At 42.6% G+C, this 16,997-nt stretch overlaps 1 protein-coding gene across 1 annotated transcript; it reads right to left on the bottom strand.

Moving 5' to 3' along the window:
* Positions 1–6,497: 6,497 nt before the first annotated feature.
* LOC142574373 (uncharacterized) lies at positions 6,498–7,582 on the bottom strand. The gene is made up of 2 exons (XM_075683471.1): positions 7,081–7,582; positions 6,498–7,024 (listed from the first exon to the last, which is right to left on the bottom strand). The coding sequence occupies exons 1-2, from the start codon at positions 7,580–7,582 to the stop codon at positions 6,498–6,500; spliced, it is 1,029 nt and encodes a 342-aa protein (XP_075539586.1).
* Positions 7,583–16,997: the final 9,415 nt, after the last annotated feature.

Genomic DNA, 16,997 nt, shown 5'->3' with positions numbered 1-16,997 from the left:
GATTCTGTGACCTGTGAATCTGTGATTGCGCAACATGTTTATTTGCCTTGTTTAACACATTATAACAGTGGCTTTTTCTTAGATGCGAATATTTATTGGACGCTTATATGTATATTTAAATATCTTGTTGCGAGGTTTTGTGTATACGTGCATGAGCTTTGTTTCCAGTGACACTTTGTTGCCCTTTATCAAGCTGTATCTTCGCATTTGTATATTCCATTATATCTTCGCATTTCTAATGTACGAGGGCCAGTCCAATGAAAGTGAGCCAACCGACCCCGCGCAATAATGGTTCGGTTCATTATCTGGGAGGCATGCGCGCAGCACACAAGCTTCTCCCATTTACAAAAGTGACATGTAGGTGTAAGGATAAATGTTCTTTAAAGGGAAGCTGAAGAGTCTGTCGAATTCAATAAGACGCTCATATACGGATGCGGGAACCTTATAAACCATGCAGGTAAAATTTTGGAGGGAGATTTTTCACTTAGCAGCGACGTAATCGTCGGTTAAAATTGCGCTGTGGCTCCGCCCCCCGTCGAGCGCCGCGCGCTGCTGCTGACGCTGACGATGTGAGCGGAGACCGGAAACCGCGGCGTAGTGACGTCAGCACTGGTGTTCCGTTCCTTCGCAGTCTCCGCGACCGTGCCTGACCGGGCTTATTTCTGGGTGCGTGCCGTCCTAATCTGCTTCGCGCGACCCTACATTCCTTTTGTTTGTGTGTATATAGGAGTGGTAGTTCACGTGCGCAGCATCAATTGAACTGTAGGCCGATCATGCCGGCGTTCTGTGCAGCCTGCGCTTGCACGAACACCAGCGGCCGCGACGATGTTCCGATGTTCTATTAGCTCCTGCAAGACAAGAAGCTTTCAGCTAAGTGGGAGGCTACTGTGAAGCGAAACAACTTCAAGCGCTCAAGAACAACAGTGTTGTGCTCTAACCACTTCCGTGACGATTACTACCGGAGTTTATCAATAATTCGTGCTTTCGGTTCTCCTTCGTGTTAGCAGGCTGAACGGAAGGTGCATGTTTATTTCCCATCCTTGACGCAGGTTTCGTCGCCAAGCGCCGCGAATTTTCTATTTTCACGTGTGTTGTGAAACAGCCTGCATGCAGCTATCATAACGCAGTGCAAGTGCAAATTTTGCATGCGTTGGAAAGCCTGCTCACGCCAGGACGCTGCGCTCCCCTTTCTCTCGCACACATAGAGAAACCGACTATTGCACGTAGCCGACGGAATTCGCCGGTTACGAGTAGCGTGCGGATGGCGCGCTGATGGAGGTTCTTTACTATACGTGCTACAACAGCCGGTAAACTTTTCCCGCGTTTAAACCGTCTGTGTGGATTGCCGACAGCTTTGGGGCAGCGCACAAATGCCGAAGATCGCATCGCCGCTTAGTTCTACGAGGAGGCATGCAGGAACATAACACTGCATTTTTTGCCCGGAAACGTACTCACTGGAACGCTGAATGCAGCTTAGCAATAAACATACTCGCCAAAGAACATTTCCAACACAAGGAGATGCTAAAACTTCGCCTTCGTTTGCGTGGAAAGCAGTGCGTGCACCAGCATTTTTTGCTTATTGGAGAGGCCGGCTCTTCGCAATCGGCTCGTACATGTAGGGGGTAAAGTATAAACCCCTTACAAGTGATCTTGCACGCGACAGCGACAGCGCGACAAGCGAGGCGATGGCTGTCCCGTTCACTCGTCGCCTGCAAGCCGAACTCCACGCGAGCGACGGCTTTGAGCGACGACTTCCCGGTATGAGGGCAGCAATATACGCGCCGAAACTAGCGTGACGCATGCTTTCTCAATTTAAGTTGATGTATTTTACTGAAAAAGGAGCATAAAATATTTATGAAGGTCTTGCACTAGGTTCTTATTCTTGCACGTGTAAAATTCAATAGTAGCTCGTTCCGTGCGACAAATTGTAGTACTTGAGTTATGTACATCCAGTTCCGGCTTCGCACTATTGGCTAGTCGCTCATAGCATTTCCGGGCGACGAGCGACGAGTTCTAGATTTCTAGAAACGAGCGATCGAGCGGCAACACCAAGCGATCTGTTTAAGGGACGGCCCGTTTTGTCGCTCGAAGCCGTCGGCCGTCACCGTCGCGCGCAAAATCGCTCTCGTGGAGTTTGGACTTAACGCCGAACTTCTCAGAGAAGGCAAGCTCTCGAAATTTTCCATGACCGTCTCAGCAAAACAGCACCAAACTACCTTGCACCGTGCTTCGTGTGTAGCGGCAGCAGTTGGTCCGGAAGAACACCATTGTTGACGTCACGAGGCGCCCGACCAATCACAGGCGGAAACGAGGTGCGCGAGCTGGGCGTGTCTGCTGCTGCACTTTTCGTCGAAATAAAATATGTTTGCGCTGTCTTTCGCTCAATTTCGATGCGATATTCGAATTCAGAAGGCTGAAAACCACGACCTATTGCTCTTCACTCATTTTTTCTGGAAAAGCTTTCAGCTTCCCTTTAACACTCTCGTACACTGGGTTGAACATGGTTGCGTGACGTAATGGACGCTCCAGAAGTTGAGCAGCGTGGTGTTGTGAGGTATTTGACTGCTGAAGGTATTTCGTAAAAAGAAATTAATTGCCGTAGGGCTGCCGTGTACGTTGAACATCGGATTTCATTGGCCACTGTGAAGCGTTGGAGCGAACGATTCAAACAAGGACGTGAAAGTTGCAAAGATGATCCAAGACCGGGCCAAAGACACCGTGCAATCAACCCCAACGCAATTGCAAAGGTTGTTGAGCTGATTAGACAAGAACCGAGGATAAGCATTGATGAACTGGCAGAGCGTGCGAACATCAGCCACGCTTTTGTTCCCACCATAATTTATGAACATCTCTGTTATCGGTTCTTGTGTGCGCAATGGATGCCCAAGATGTCGAACCCCCGCCATAAGACGGAGAATTTCGGCACTACCTTGACTCATCTGATCTGGTATGACAATGAGGATGACGACTTCTGGTCTGCAACATTGATCGGGGACGAACCATGGTGCCACTACTACGAGCCTGAAACACGACGGCAAAGCTTACAGTGGAAACATTCGAATTCACCACCCCCAAAGAAAGCAAAGGCCCTCATTTCCGCGAGAAAGGTGTTGTTGATTTTTTAGATCGTCAGGTGCCATTACTGATAGAATTTGCTAAATATTTAAAGAGTATCAATTGTTTCCGATATTGTAAAACGCCGGATCGGTTGCGTGTCGCAATCAAGAACAAACGATGTGGAAAATAGACGAATGGGGTCATCTTGTTCCCCACGTCGCTGATGTGGTTAATACAAAACTGGCAAATTTCAAGTGGGAAACGCTTCAACATCCGCCACACAGCTCAGACGTGTCGCCTTGCCACTTCCACATTTTGGGGCAACTGAAAAAACAGCTCAAGGGAAACATATTCGAGTCGGACGATAACGTGCAAGAGTCAGTTATAGACATTTTGAAGCAGCAACCCAAGGAGTTTTTTGAGACGGGAATCACGCGACTCGTTAGTCAATAGGACAAATGTGTAATTGTTCATGCAGACTAATCTTAAATAAAGTACCCCGTTTGTGATATGTTCGCATTGGCTCACTTTCATTTGACTGGCCCTCGTATATTTAGCAAAACGTCTGGTTTCTATACATGCTCTCTGTTGCGACTATAATTTCGGTGCAATTACTCACGATACACGACCGGTGACACCTGCTCCTGCGTAATATATTGGAGCAAAGGACAGCATTATTGAGATATTTCATTGGCCGTTGCATATGTACAAGAATGTAAACAAGGCTCTTGAATGACAAATGTCATTAACATATTTGTCCTCAACTTGTTCATTTCATGGCCTTTATATGTTTCTTATCAGCGGCATGCACTGCTTTGCTGGTTTCGAACTGATATAGTTCTAAAGTTCGTGTGATATTTTCTTTACTTATTAAATAGACAAGCAAATATCTCAGTAAGATATCAGCATCTTTGGCAATGACAATACAGTGTGTATTTGATCCATGAATTCTTGTATTTGATCCCTCGACAAATTGTTTAAGAGGAAGCTTTAGCTCGGGCCTAGTTCCGACGCGGTCTATTAAAATACATGTAAAACGCAGAAACGCTTTTCTGAGATTACCTCTGGATCGCTTTAAATGAAATTTGTTGCATTTGAGAGAGAAAGTTAAATGCTAGTGTCTGTTGGAAACGGAATTTCGATTTAGGGTCTGAATTTTGTTTAAAATATTTTTAAAAACTTGAAATTTTGAAAAAAGTTGAAGCACGACGTTTACAAATTAATTGCTCTGCATCAAGAACAGATATTGCGGTTCTGTAAACGGCATCTGTTAAAACACTCAAAGCGGACAAATTTGGTACGTCAATTGGTATCTTACGTGAATTTGTTACGTTGTGTACAAGGATTCTGCAAAAACCGTATTTCCATAATATCAAAAATTTTTAGAATAATGTATAAAAATAATTTTGACCGCTATAGATATACTATTAGATGCAATTCACAAAATTTTGATATAATTTTTCGTTATTGAGTTACAGTTTTAAACTTCATAGTCTAGCTTTCTGAAAATTTGCGATTTATGCCAATTTTTAATGAAGAAGTGACTGCCTAAATAAAAAATCCAAAACGAAAAATCGCTAGAATTCAAGTTTTTCTTATAATTGCAAGAAACCTCGTCAAATTTGGTGCAGCGGTTGCCGAAAAAAAGGAATTCTCCTTCTACATGTATTTAGATACGAACAACCGAGCTAAAGCTTCCTCTTAAAGAGGAGGCCGAGCTGCAAAGTGAGCCCTCCCCGAACGAAATTTCTGGCTACGCCACTGGTCTGTAATCCAGCACCTACCACTGCTTGGACGCTCGCGCAGATCGTAAAGAGTCCCTTTGCTGGACAAGCTTAATTGAGACTGTAAGGTATGCTACTATTGCTTGCCAAAACTATTTTATTCAGGGGCGGAAACCTCAACTATCGAACCAAGTAGTCACGCAATGTAACCTTCAGCGAACAGTTTGAACGCTTTTCACAGTATAACATCACAGCTCCTATCGCAGCAGAGCGGTACCCACGCTGTTACGATCGTCGCGTATGGTTCATGGATCCTAAACCGCAGCTTAGAAATAGAGGATAATACTGCAATAAGGTGACGTTAGTGATTGGAACATACAGAAATACACAATTGATCTCCGAGGCTGATTGTAGGCTCAAATATGCGCGCACACATCGCTCTGCGTGTTCCGTCCACCTCAACGCCAGCAGAAATTCCGGCCATGACGCATTAGACCACTTCAGCACGTCTCACAGAACCGTTTACCACGTAGAAGACGCACGTCATACTAAACAGACCGCACGACTGCGAAAAGAAACGCCAGAACCTACCGCCGAGCGTATACCTGCCATGCAAAAGACCGCTTTCACCCAAGCCAGTATGGCGCTGCTCATAGGCGGCGCCACTGCGTTCACAATATGGCAGCGCCTACGAAAAAAATGGTCTATATGATGGAGTCACCAAGAGAAGTTTACTCCTCGGCTGTCTGTGACGAACGAAATGTTTTCGCCGAATTAATTGCTCGTTCGCAAGTGGTCGTATTTTTTAGTAAGTAACAGTGAAACCTTTTCTCAGTTGACTGATTCCTTCGCGTGCTCGTTGTGATAACCGTGTCGCTTAAACTTCTGTGCATGTGCTTTTTGGTGTTTTGTTTGCGTAACAGCGATTGCCAAAGTAATCGTAAAACTGCGTGCGTTTGAAATAATGGAACGTTTGTTAGCGTTTGTATCGGTGTCTGAGAATTCAGCAGCGACCGGCCCGTGATGGCCGGTCGCTGCTGAATTTAACTACGCGTGTATTTAAGGCTGGTATTGTTTCTGGCTAACAGTGTCGTGCACGTTGTCGTAATAAAGAAACACCTGGTCGACTTGTTAGACTTCTGCTTATTTACACGCGAACGGATGCATGCTAGTACGGTGTTAAGTTTAACTTCACGACTCAGCTCTGTAACGACGAAACGTGCGCGCTGATTAGCTCGTTCGCACGTGGTCGCATTTTTAGCGCGACAGCGGGAAGGAGCTCGTGTCGCAGAAAAGACGGTGTCGTTGGCGTCGGCGGCGTTGGACGTGAGCGAAGAATGGCGGAAGGCAATTCATAAATAAAAACAGCTTGCAAGATGGGCTGGGTGGGAATCGAACCAGGGTCTCCGGAGTGTGAGACAGAGACGGTACCACTCAGCCATGAGTTTTTTTCTTTATTGCATGGAATTATCGGTACTGTCAAACCAATGCAGTTACATTACATATGAACATATAAGAGAAACAAATTCACAGATCTGCAAAGTCAACATCTGCACAGTCCGATGACAGTTCAAAATTCTGGCAAACAAACACAAGCGTCCAGACACGAAATCCATTCAGAGACGGGATCATATGTAGCCACCACACTACGGACTTGAGCAGTCTCTTCTCGGAAGATAGACCTTGTAGAGCGAGGTGGCTCGGCATGTCTGTCGATCATTTGACTTCTCCATAATGAATAAAGTCTAATAACATAAACAAATCATATGGTGTAATACTGGCTGTCTTTTTGACAGGAAGGAACCGGATACCGTAATATGTGAGAGGAAAGTCTTTTTTGATAGTTCTTTGCAAGATGTCCCAAAAAAGAAATGCGTCACGACAAAGTATAAAGCAATGTTCTATTGTCTCGGGTTGATTGCAAAGTCTACAATTTGTATTCAAGGGTACATACAGTCCTTTTTCCTGAAGCCACGTTTTAACTGGCAGTGTGGAGGTGTGCAACTTAAAGAAAAACATTTTCGCTGCTGGCGCAATGCACATTCTACGGACACGGCAAAGAACATTTTGACCAAATAGAGACAGATACGGCTTTCGGTACAGAGGTTGAGGGAAAAGGTTATCTATAAGTGCTACATTTAGCGACGTGCGATTAACGGTAAAGAAATATTCAAGGATTATTCTGGCTTTTAAGAATGAAATAGTGTCAAAAAGTTCCTTAAGGAAGCCGCATAATGGTAGTTCTTGTGCAAAGTTTGTAGTGACAAAAAGAAAAGGGATGGATTAACCAGATTCCCACTGTCCCTATCTACTATCGAGCGAAAAAGAAAAGGGAGGTGTGACGCAAGACGCGCTCGATTAACTGCTAGAAGGAATGGATGACGGACATTTTTAAGGTAAAATAAGCGCATGACCAATTGTCGCACAAACAAATGCACAAGACCCAGTCCTCCCTTTTCAAGCGGGAGAAAAAGGTTGTCCCTTCTCATGGCTTCCCATGATGAATACCAAATACAACATGCAAATATTCCATGAAATGCCTGGATATGAACACGTGAGCAGTGCAAGACCTGCAGAACATAAAGAAGCCTAGAAGCGAGAAATGTATTGCATGCCTTAGCTCTCGCAAAAATGGATAGATCACGTCCCTGCCAGGTTGTCACCTTTCGACGGATAGTGGTTATCGTGGACGTCCAATGAGGTCCACTATTACGGAAGTTATCGAGAGGCACACCAAGATATCGCAACGGAGACTGATTCCAATGAATATTCGCGAATACAGAGGGAGTGAGCGCCCACATGCCTAGCCAAAAGCCTCTACTCTTGTCAAAGTTTACAGTAGCTCCTGCAGTCTCACAGAAACGCAGGGTAGCGTTTATTGCCTTGGTAATGCTTGGCTTATCGACGCAAAAGAAGGCAATGTCATCTGCATAAGCTAGCACTTTAATTTCCTCATTGGCATACCTGTATCCTTTAATGCTCGAGTCGCAAAGCACGCTTAAGCAAAGCGGTTCTAAGTATATGGCGAAGAGTAAAGGCGAGAGCGGACAACCCTGACGAACGGATGACTGTACTTGTATTATATCTGAAAGGGTACGGTTCACAATTAACTTTGTAGTGCAATGTTTATAACAAAGTGTTATACCATTGTACAATACATCCCCTAATTGAATATGTCGCAGTAGTGGGAACAAAAATTCGCGTTGAACCTTATCCAAGGCTTTGGCGAGGTCAATCTGGAGAAGAGCTACTTGATCTGTACTACCCTCTATGCACTCAAGGACTGAACCTGCGATATGAACATTTGTCTGTATAGAGCGGCCTCGAATTCCGCATGTTCGATGATCACCTACTAATTTAGTAATGACTGTCTGCAATCTATTTGTCAGTACTGTTGCAAATATTTTGTAATCCACGTTACATAACGATATCGGCCTATATCCGTTTACTCTCTTTATTCTTTCATCATCAGTGCTTTTTGGTATTAAGGTTATGTGGCCCTGATAGAAAGATGGAGGAAGCTCACCATATTGATAGGCTTCCTCGAAAAGCTGCTCCAGAAAAGGACACAGGAATTCCTGAAATTTCATATAAAATTCAGCACTAAGGCCATCAGGACCAGGCGTCTTGTTCTTCTGCAGCGTTTCGACGGCAAAATTAATTTTTCCTCGAGTTATTGGCCCATCAACGCTGAGTCGATCATCTTCTTCTAAGTGTGGCATAAGCGAAATACACTGATCAGCGTTTTCTTCGTATCCATTCTGAGGCTTAACTGCAGTGAAAAGATCTTTATAGTGAGCTTCAAATAGGGTTATTATTTGGGACGTTTCTGTGTATATAGACCCACCAGAGTCAATTTGCAATATTTGCTTGGAAAGCGCGTATCGCTTTTCATCACCGAGAGCCCTTTTCGTGAGCTGCTCCTCTGTGAAGCGAGTTGTGCGTGAACGCACCATTGCTACTTTGTACACTTCCGTCTCATATTTTTGTATTTGTGCGCGAACTGTATTTATTTCATCGCTATACAACCCTGGTTCCTGGCTTTCGAAAGCGTGCAGCTTGTGAAGTAGATCATGAAGGTAATGCTTTTCAGCTTTTTTCTTTTGAGACAGCCCACATGAAATGGCAATCGCCTCATTTTTTACTCTATTTTTGAACATTTCCCATTGAGCAAACAAAGGAAGCTGTTGACACTGTGTTATTTCTAGCCATAATTCTTTCACTTTGTTTACAAAACTTTCCTCTCGCAAAAGTTGTGTATTAAGTTTCCACAGTTCCCAGTTTGGAGCACACTTGCGAAATATTCGGGGACCCCATGAAACAGCTACTAAACAGTGGTCTGTGAAAAATACAGGCTTCACGGTGTAGTTGTGAAGGTTAGACCAGAGATTCGTCGAAACATACACACGATCAAGTCGAGCATGGGAGACGCCTTGAAAGTGCGTGAACCGCACCCAAGAAGGTGTGTAGGCACCCATGTCTATTAGATTGTGATCTTCCGTTAACTGATGCAGGAAAGTAGCACTTGCATCATAACGATTAGTTAGGTATGAGTGATCTCTGGAAGGACAAACACAGTTGAAGTCTCCCAAAAGTACCAAATCTCTGTCAGTATCTAGGAGCGGAGCAAGGGAGAGGAAGAAAGCCTTCCTGTCACTCACTTTTGAGGGAGCGTAAACGCAAATAAATCGCCAATTACGGGAATGAAAAAAGAGGTCACAGCATATAAGGCGGCCTTCCCCATCAACACGTAGCGACAATGAAGAATGATTTAACTGCTTTCTGACTAACAAAAAGCATCCAGCGGAGGCACCACATGCTTGGCTAATACACACCTCGTAATCAGGTTAAAAAGTTTGCAGCGCAAGGTTGACATCACCAGCAGATGATATCTTTGTCTCTTGCACTGCACTGCACCAACATCAGCTTCATGCTGCCTAAGCACGTGTAGTAACTGCTGTTGACGCCTTATATTCCTCAGCCCACGTACGTTGAGTGTCGCTACGCATAAGGGGAGGGTGAAGGCGGTAGCCATTTTGCTCACCTAAAGCTTTTGTGTTTCATCACCCTTGGCCACAGGTAAATCTGTGGTCTTGCTCCCTTTGGACTTCTTTGTGGCACTCTCCTTACTACGCTGATAAAACCGGCGCGGCACATTATCACCAGGAGAGGGAGTTCGCTGAGCATTAGGAGACACTTTCTCGGGCGCCTGTAGTGCACTTTCTGTTGCTTCGTCGTTGCATGGTGCCGGACGTTTCCTTGCCTGACTTGTGGTATGGTATGGTATGGTATTCCTTATGCGATGGCGCACACCCACTGTGGGGGATTGGCCAAGATTTGGATGAAATTAGGCAACTTTATTAAAAACTGAAAATGGTAAAGCTAACTGGAGGAAGTGAACAAAAATAAAATGTTTAAGAATTCAAGACAATCTTTTTGTAGCAATTATAAAATCCTCCACGGTTGAGCAAATATCTCTGTGGCACTGTCCAAGAGAGGAGGCTCCTAGAGAAAGAATACTTATAACTGAAAAGCTCAAACCAAGCTGTGTAAATCTTTATTCTAGATTTTTTCTTAGCACGCTTTGCAAAGCGCTTTGCTGTACATACTCAGGTGCCGGCCAAGCTATATCTGCGAGCGGTTTGACTTCGGCTATCGCTGGACACGACGACCATCATCGGACCACGTACTTCAAGGGCATTTCCTGACCTAGTGTACTGCGCCTGCGTGGATTCCTGGCGGAGAGCAGAAAAGCCGGCGAAGAACGCATCGTCGCCTTACTTGGCAGCAGCAGTCACGGCGATCGCACGCTTTGCTAAGCGCTTTGCTGTACATACTCAGGTTGGTGAAATTTTGCCCTACTAGCCTGGGAGCTTTTTTTTCCGTTTGCCGTGACTGCTGCTGCTGCTACTGTTGCATACCAACTGTCGCTTGTATTTGCTCTTGTGTACTGTTGTTGTCATTGCGTCATTGCGTCATCCGAGCTGTAAGCTTATTTTCCCCTTTGTCCAGTGGCAATGTCAAAGGAACTTGTTAAACTTTTTGAGGAACTGAAACGAGAACTTAAACAAGAGTTCCGCGAACTACGGGAAAGTCTCGAACGGGACATAAGAAAGGACATCCGCGAGATAAAGAACAGTCTAGGCTTCATAAACGAGAGTTATGAAGAAATGAAAGCGTCCGTGAACCGCGTTGAATTGGAAAATGGAGAGCTAAGAACATCCGTAGTAAAACTAGAAAAGGAACGAGACGCTTTGCATGCTCAAGTTCAAGAGCATGAAGTGAAACTTCTACAAAATGAACAGCACATGCGGTGTCACAACGTTGAAGTGAAAGGTGTTCCGGAGACGCAAGAGGAGAATGTCATGGATATCACAAAAAAGATAGCGAAGGCTATTAAGATGCCCCTTGAAAGTGGGGACATCGAGGTCTGTCACCGCGTTCGAACTACGGAGAATACAGAAGCGCCAAATATAGTGGTTCAGTTTGTTCGCAGATCAGTTCGTGACCGCTTTCTTGAGAAAGCTCGAAAGCTGAGGATAATGTCCGAGGACATTGAACTTGAACCCAAAACCCCCATCTTCATTAACGAGCACTTGAGCCCTTCCATGAAAAAGCTGTTCGGTGCGGCAAATGCAAAGAAAAAGGAGTGCAAGTGGAAATATTCATGGACTCGGAATGGCAAAATATTTGTGCGCAGAACGGATACCTCAGCACTCATAGCGATCACCAAGCTTGATGATTTGCGTCAAATTGTGTAGTTATACTTGCAGACACCTAAAATTTGTTTCTCGACATGGGTTATCAGCCACACGAAATTAAGCATATAGTGAAACCAAAAAATCTGTTTTGTCAGTTTTTCATTTAAACGTCAGATCTTTAACAAACAAAGAAGATGAATTAGCTGCTCTACTCGATACTATCGGAGTGTCACTTACAGCGATCATGTTAACTGAAACCTGGTACACATCAGCATCAATTGTATTTCACCGTCATGGCTATCAGTGTTTCTATCAAAACCGCGAAGATAAAAGGGGAGGCGGCGTCGCACTTCTGCTTAGAGAAACATTATCGTGCGAAATAATCGTAGAATACACGAAACAACTGCTGATTACGAAGTGCTCACTCTACGAAGTTCTAACAAACTTTTCTGTGTCATTTACAGGCCACCATCTGGTGCCATTAATCACTTCTTTGAATTTCTTGAAAAGATTTTTAGCTACGCATCTGATCAGTCTATAGATATGGTTCTAGGTGGCGATATTAACATAAATATGCTTTCATTGAGTCAATCCCAAAAAGAACTCCAGTATTTAATTGCTGCTAATGGTTTTTTTAGCGTAATAACAAAGCCGACGCGAGTGACTTTAGAAAGTGAATCTTTATTAGATGTATTCATTACAAATACTGACAGTAATTTAGTAACTGCAGACGTAGTTTATACCGACATTAGTGATCATCTTGGAATCGTCATGATAGCTGATAAGGCTGTACATGTTAATTACAAAAGGCAAATAATTTATACACAATCTAGAACGAAAAAAAATCTTGAATCCTTTCTTGCTGCGATTAGCCAACAGACCTGGAACGACGTTTACGAGGAAGATAGTAGTGATACCGCTTACCTTAACTTCATCACTACATTCAAGGCTATATATGATGCACATTTTCCACTAAGAAAGATAACCATGCCATAAAAGCACGGAAACCCTGGATGACGTCCGACTTGCTCCAAATGTTCAAGCATAAGAACCGATTGTAAGCACAGTTTGTACAATCAAAAGATGAAGAGTTGCTTCGGCAATTCAAAAAGTACAGAAATAATCTAACATCAAAACTAAGAATGGCTCGAGACGCCTATTTCACAAATGTATTTTGGAGCCCTGAAGAACAACGATCGGATGTAATCTGGCGAAAACTGAATTGTTTATTGCAACAAAATACCCGTGATACTTCCGAAAACTTTCAGCATGAAGGAAAACGAATTTATGGGACCTCTTTAGCTGACGCTTTCAACAATTTCTTTATTTTACAGGCATCTCAGATTCAGGTAGAGTGCAGCCAAAATTACATTGAATTCATGAAGGGAAGCAGCTGTCCATCATCCCTCTTCGTTGCGCCCACGAACTGCACAAAAGTTTTCTCGTGCATAAGTAATATTAAAAATAGCAAGTCATTAGATGCAACTGGTCTCCAAATAGCGCCCATTAAACATGTTCTTCACTTAATATGCCCCGCTGTTACTCACATTTACAATCTCATATTATCTACCGCTATATTTCCAAAGGCACTGCAAATGGCTCGAGTAATACCGGTTTTTAAAAGCGGTGACAACAATTTGATTCGTAACTATCGTCCAATTTCTATACTGCCAGTGTTCTCGAAGGGTATAGAAAAATTAATGCATGGTAGGGTACTGTCTTTCTTTGAAAAACATAACCTGCTCCTTGACTTTCAGCACGGGTTTCGAAAGAATCGATCCACTGAAACAGCATTACTGACTCAAAAACAAATCATCATAGATATGTTTCAAAATAAGGAAATAGGTGCAGGCATATATATAGATTTTACTAAGGCTTTTGACTTGATAAACCACAGAATTTTACTACATAAACTGGCAAGCTATGGTGTCCGAGGAAAAGCTCACGATCTTATGAAATCGTATTTGTCGAACAGAACACAATATGTTGACTTTAAAAATTCGTTGTCTTCAATACAAAATATTTATGCAGGAGTCCCCCAAGGAAGCATATTGGGACCGCTCTTATTTTTAATCTATATAAATGATGTTGTGCAATGTGTAACTGATGGAAAGATTGTATCCTACGCTGATGACACTTCGGTGTTCATAACCGGGAGATCAGAAAATGACATTGAAGAGAAAGCAATCAAAACACTGAGTGCATTAAATACGTGGGCAAAATCAAATTGTTTGAAGATTAATTCTAAAAAGACAAAAATAATATTGTACTTTCCAAAAGGAAAGATAATTTCTCGGCCGTTGAACGTGTTCTTAAGCTCTGATACTGTTGAAAATGTAGATTCTGTTAAAATCCTTGGCGTTATATTTTCAAAGCATTTGACTTGGAATGATCATGTTGATTATATCAGATCAAAAGTGTCTTCAGCTGTCGGTGTCATGTTGCGGCTGCGCGGTATTCTTCCTGTGAAAGTTAGGCTATTGCTATACAACTCATTAGTTCTTTCTCTTTTGCAATATTGTTGTACCGTTTGGGGCACTACGGGTGTCACAAATTTATCCAAGCTTCACCTTCTTCAAAAAAGAGCTGTAAGATGCATTGCTGGTGTTCCTTATTGTTCCCCCACACATGACTTGTTTTTAAAATATGAAATCCTGCCAATCTATAGTTTATATAATTATAGACTTTTAATGATCTATAAACGGTCTTCAAACAGTCATGAACATTATATTAGTTATCTGGCAAAACTTGAGAAAAACACGCATATCCTGCAGACTAGACGTAAAGAAATTTGGTTAGTGCCGACGCCTAGGGCATATTATACCGAGCAGTCTCTTTCTTATACGGTTCCAGTATTATTAAATAAACAAAACAGAGAATTGTTTGACCCCTTTCAGCATTCAAGTGATGTTATTAAGCGATTTTTTCTTAGCAAGATTACGTAATGTTGCACTCAGTTTAAACCTATACCTGTTATTATTTTTTTTTCGTTTCCCCATGACCAGTTATTTGTTTTTTTAATACCTATGTTTGTGCTGCAATGCATAGCGCTGCTTTTTACAAGTGTTTTGTTATTTTGTTTCAGTGTTTATTCGGAAAATTGAAAATATCTGCTTGTGTACTGTACTGCCAGGTTGATAAAGGGGGCAGGACCTCTGTCAAGCTTACGAGCTTTTATTCCTGTCTCCTTCTCTGTCCAAGAGAAAAATAAAGACTGAATTGAATTGAATTGAAAGTGAAACGGCGGCAGAATAAGAAAGAATGCTCTATTGTTTCATCTTCTCCACAGATTGGGCACAGAGGGGAGGGCACCAGACCAGCCCTGTGACGATAGAAGTTTAATTTTGGTATTCGACAACGTAATCGGGTAAAGATGACTTCAGTTTTTCTGGTGTGAAAAGAATTTTTTGGCCAAGGGAATAGGAGGTGTCGATATTCTGAAAAATTTGCTACAGCTGGGTTCAAAAAGTCTTGAGTTATTGTATATCTCCTGAATCTAGTAGTCGTCAGGTAAGCTATTGTAGGAAGTAATGGTAATACAGGGCCACTGAGGGCCGCTCTCGCGAGACTGTCAGCCATTTCGTTCATGACTAATCCTTTATGCCTAGGCACCCAAAGCAATCTAATTAAATTTATGTGGGCAGGCACTAGAAAATGAAATGTACGTAAAAGGTTAGTGACACCATTTGCTGTGAGCGAGGAACATAAGGATAAAGAATCTGTGATAATTACTACCGCCGATGTTGACAAATTTAGTTTGCGTAAGGCTAGGACCACAGCTAGAAATTCAGCCAAAAATACGAAATAAAAGTCCGGAATCCTGATTGCAAATGACCAGTTTAGAGCGGGAGAGAAAATGCCAATTCCAGATTTTTCTTCACACTGTGAGGCGTCTGTCGCAATGACCGTACTTATAGATAAACTCAATAAATGGTCCTGTAATAGGCCGTTTAATATATTATAAGAGAGGTGTTTTGCATTATTTGGGTAGATGTCATCATATATAATTTCTAGGTTCTCTCGCACATCACAAATAGGCGGTACCTCCCAGAGACGTACATTTAAGGGATTTATCAATGTTTGTACGAAGACCACCTGTGATGTAGGAAAACGATGCCAGTGTACTCCGAAGAAAAGTTCAGGCTGGGAAATGAATATGTATTTCAATCTTGTAATAGGGGATTCATACAATTTCAAGACTGTTTGCACCGTCAGTAACCGAAATCTACACAATATTGAGGGCAACCTGACTTCTTGGTGTAATATGTTATTGGCAACACATTTCGGTAATCCGCAACACAGTCGCAGGGCTTCCCGCTCAAGTAGAACAAGGGGTCGTAATTTATAAGCTGGGGCACCAGAATATAAAACACATCCAAATTCTAAAATGGGCCGCACATACATTTTGTATATCATTAAAAGTGGATCTCTCCGCATTCCGGACCGACTATTGCACAGCTTACGTAGCATACCAACTGCTCGTACTCCTTTTTTAACTATATGGTCAATATGGCCGAGCCAGTTGAGGGAACCGTCATATACTACACCCAAGTATTTCACCGACTCCACTTGAGGTATAGTCTCGAGGCGATAGGATATCGATATATTAACGGGAGTGTTAAGAGGGAAAACCAATATCGAGGATTTGCTATCGTTAAGTGAAAGGCGAATTTTGTTTAACCAGGTTTCTATGGCGTTGAGGTAGGTTTGTAGTCGATAATATAGAGAGTGAATATCACTGTCTGATGCGAAGAAAGCAATGTCATCCGCGTATACGTATGTTTGTACATCTTGATGAAGAGGAATGGAACACATCAGAATATTAAATAGTAATGGTGAAGTGACAGTTCCTTGAGGAACACCTCGTGATTGATTATATGTACTCGAGGAAACGCCTCTCAGACTGCAGTAAAATGTTCTTCCATTTAAAAATTCACTAATCCAGTTTGAAAAATAATTTGGAATCTCTAAATTTCGCAATATATCTAATAAAATTAAGTGTTCTACACTGTCGTAGGCTTTGGAAATGTCTAATTTCACAAGAGCACCTATTTGCCTCTGTCGCCGTGCTAATTTTATTCTACTTTCTAGGTCCACGTGAGCATGCCAAATTGAACATGATGGTCGGAATCCAATTTGGCAGGGGCTAAGCAAGTCCTTGTTCTGTATAAATTTAATCATGTGGGCATATATAATTCTTTCAATTAATTTAACCAAATTTGAAGTTAGCGCAATTGGCCTAATGTTATCTATTGTATATCCTTCCCCATGATTTTTAAGAATAGGGATGAATTTAGCAATTTTCCACGCAGACGGAATCCATGAGAAGCGAATTGAGTAATTTACAATAGCTAAAAGGTCATCAGGAGCTTCCTTAAATAAAATTCTGATCATAGTAGATGTTACCGCATCCACACCGGGAGCTGAATCTGGAAGTCACTCCACGATTTCAGCCAATTCTAACATGGAGATTTCTGTAAAATAATCTGATGCCCTTCGTAAGCGAGAACCACGT

The sequence above is a fragment of the Dermacentor variabilis genome, chromosome 3 (genome assembly GCF_050947875.1).
Source record: "Dermacentor variabilis isolate Ectoservices chromosome 3, ASM5094787v1, whole genome shotgun sequence".
Lineage (NCBI taxonomy): Eukaryota > Metazoa > Arthropoda > Arachnida > Ixodida > Ixodidae > Dermacentor > Dermacentor variabilis.
The sequence above is the reverse complement of the archived record's forward strand: the minus strand, read 5'-3'. Positions and strand labels throughout refer to the sequence as shown.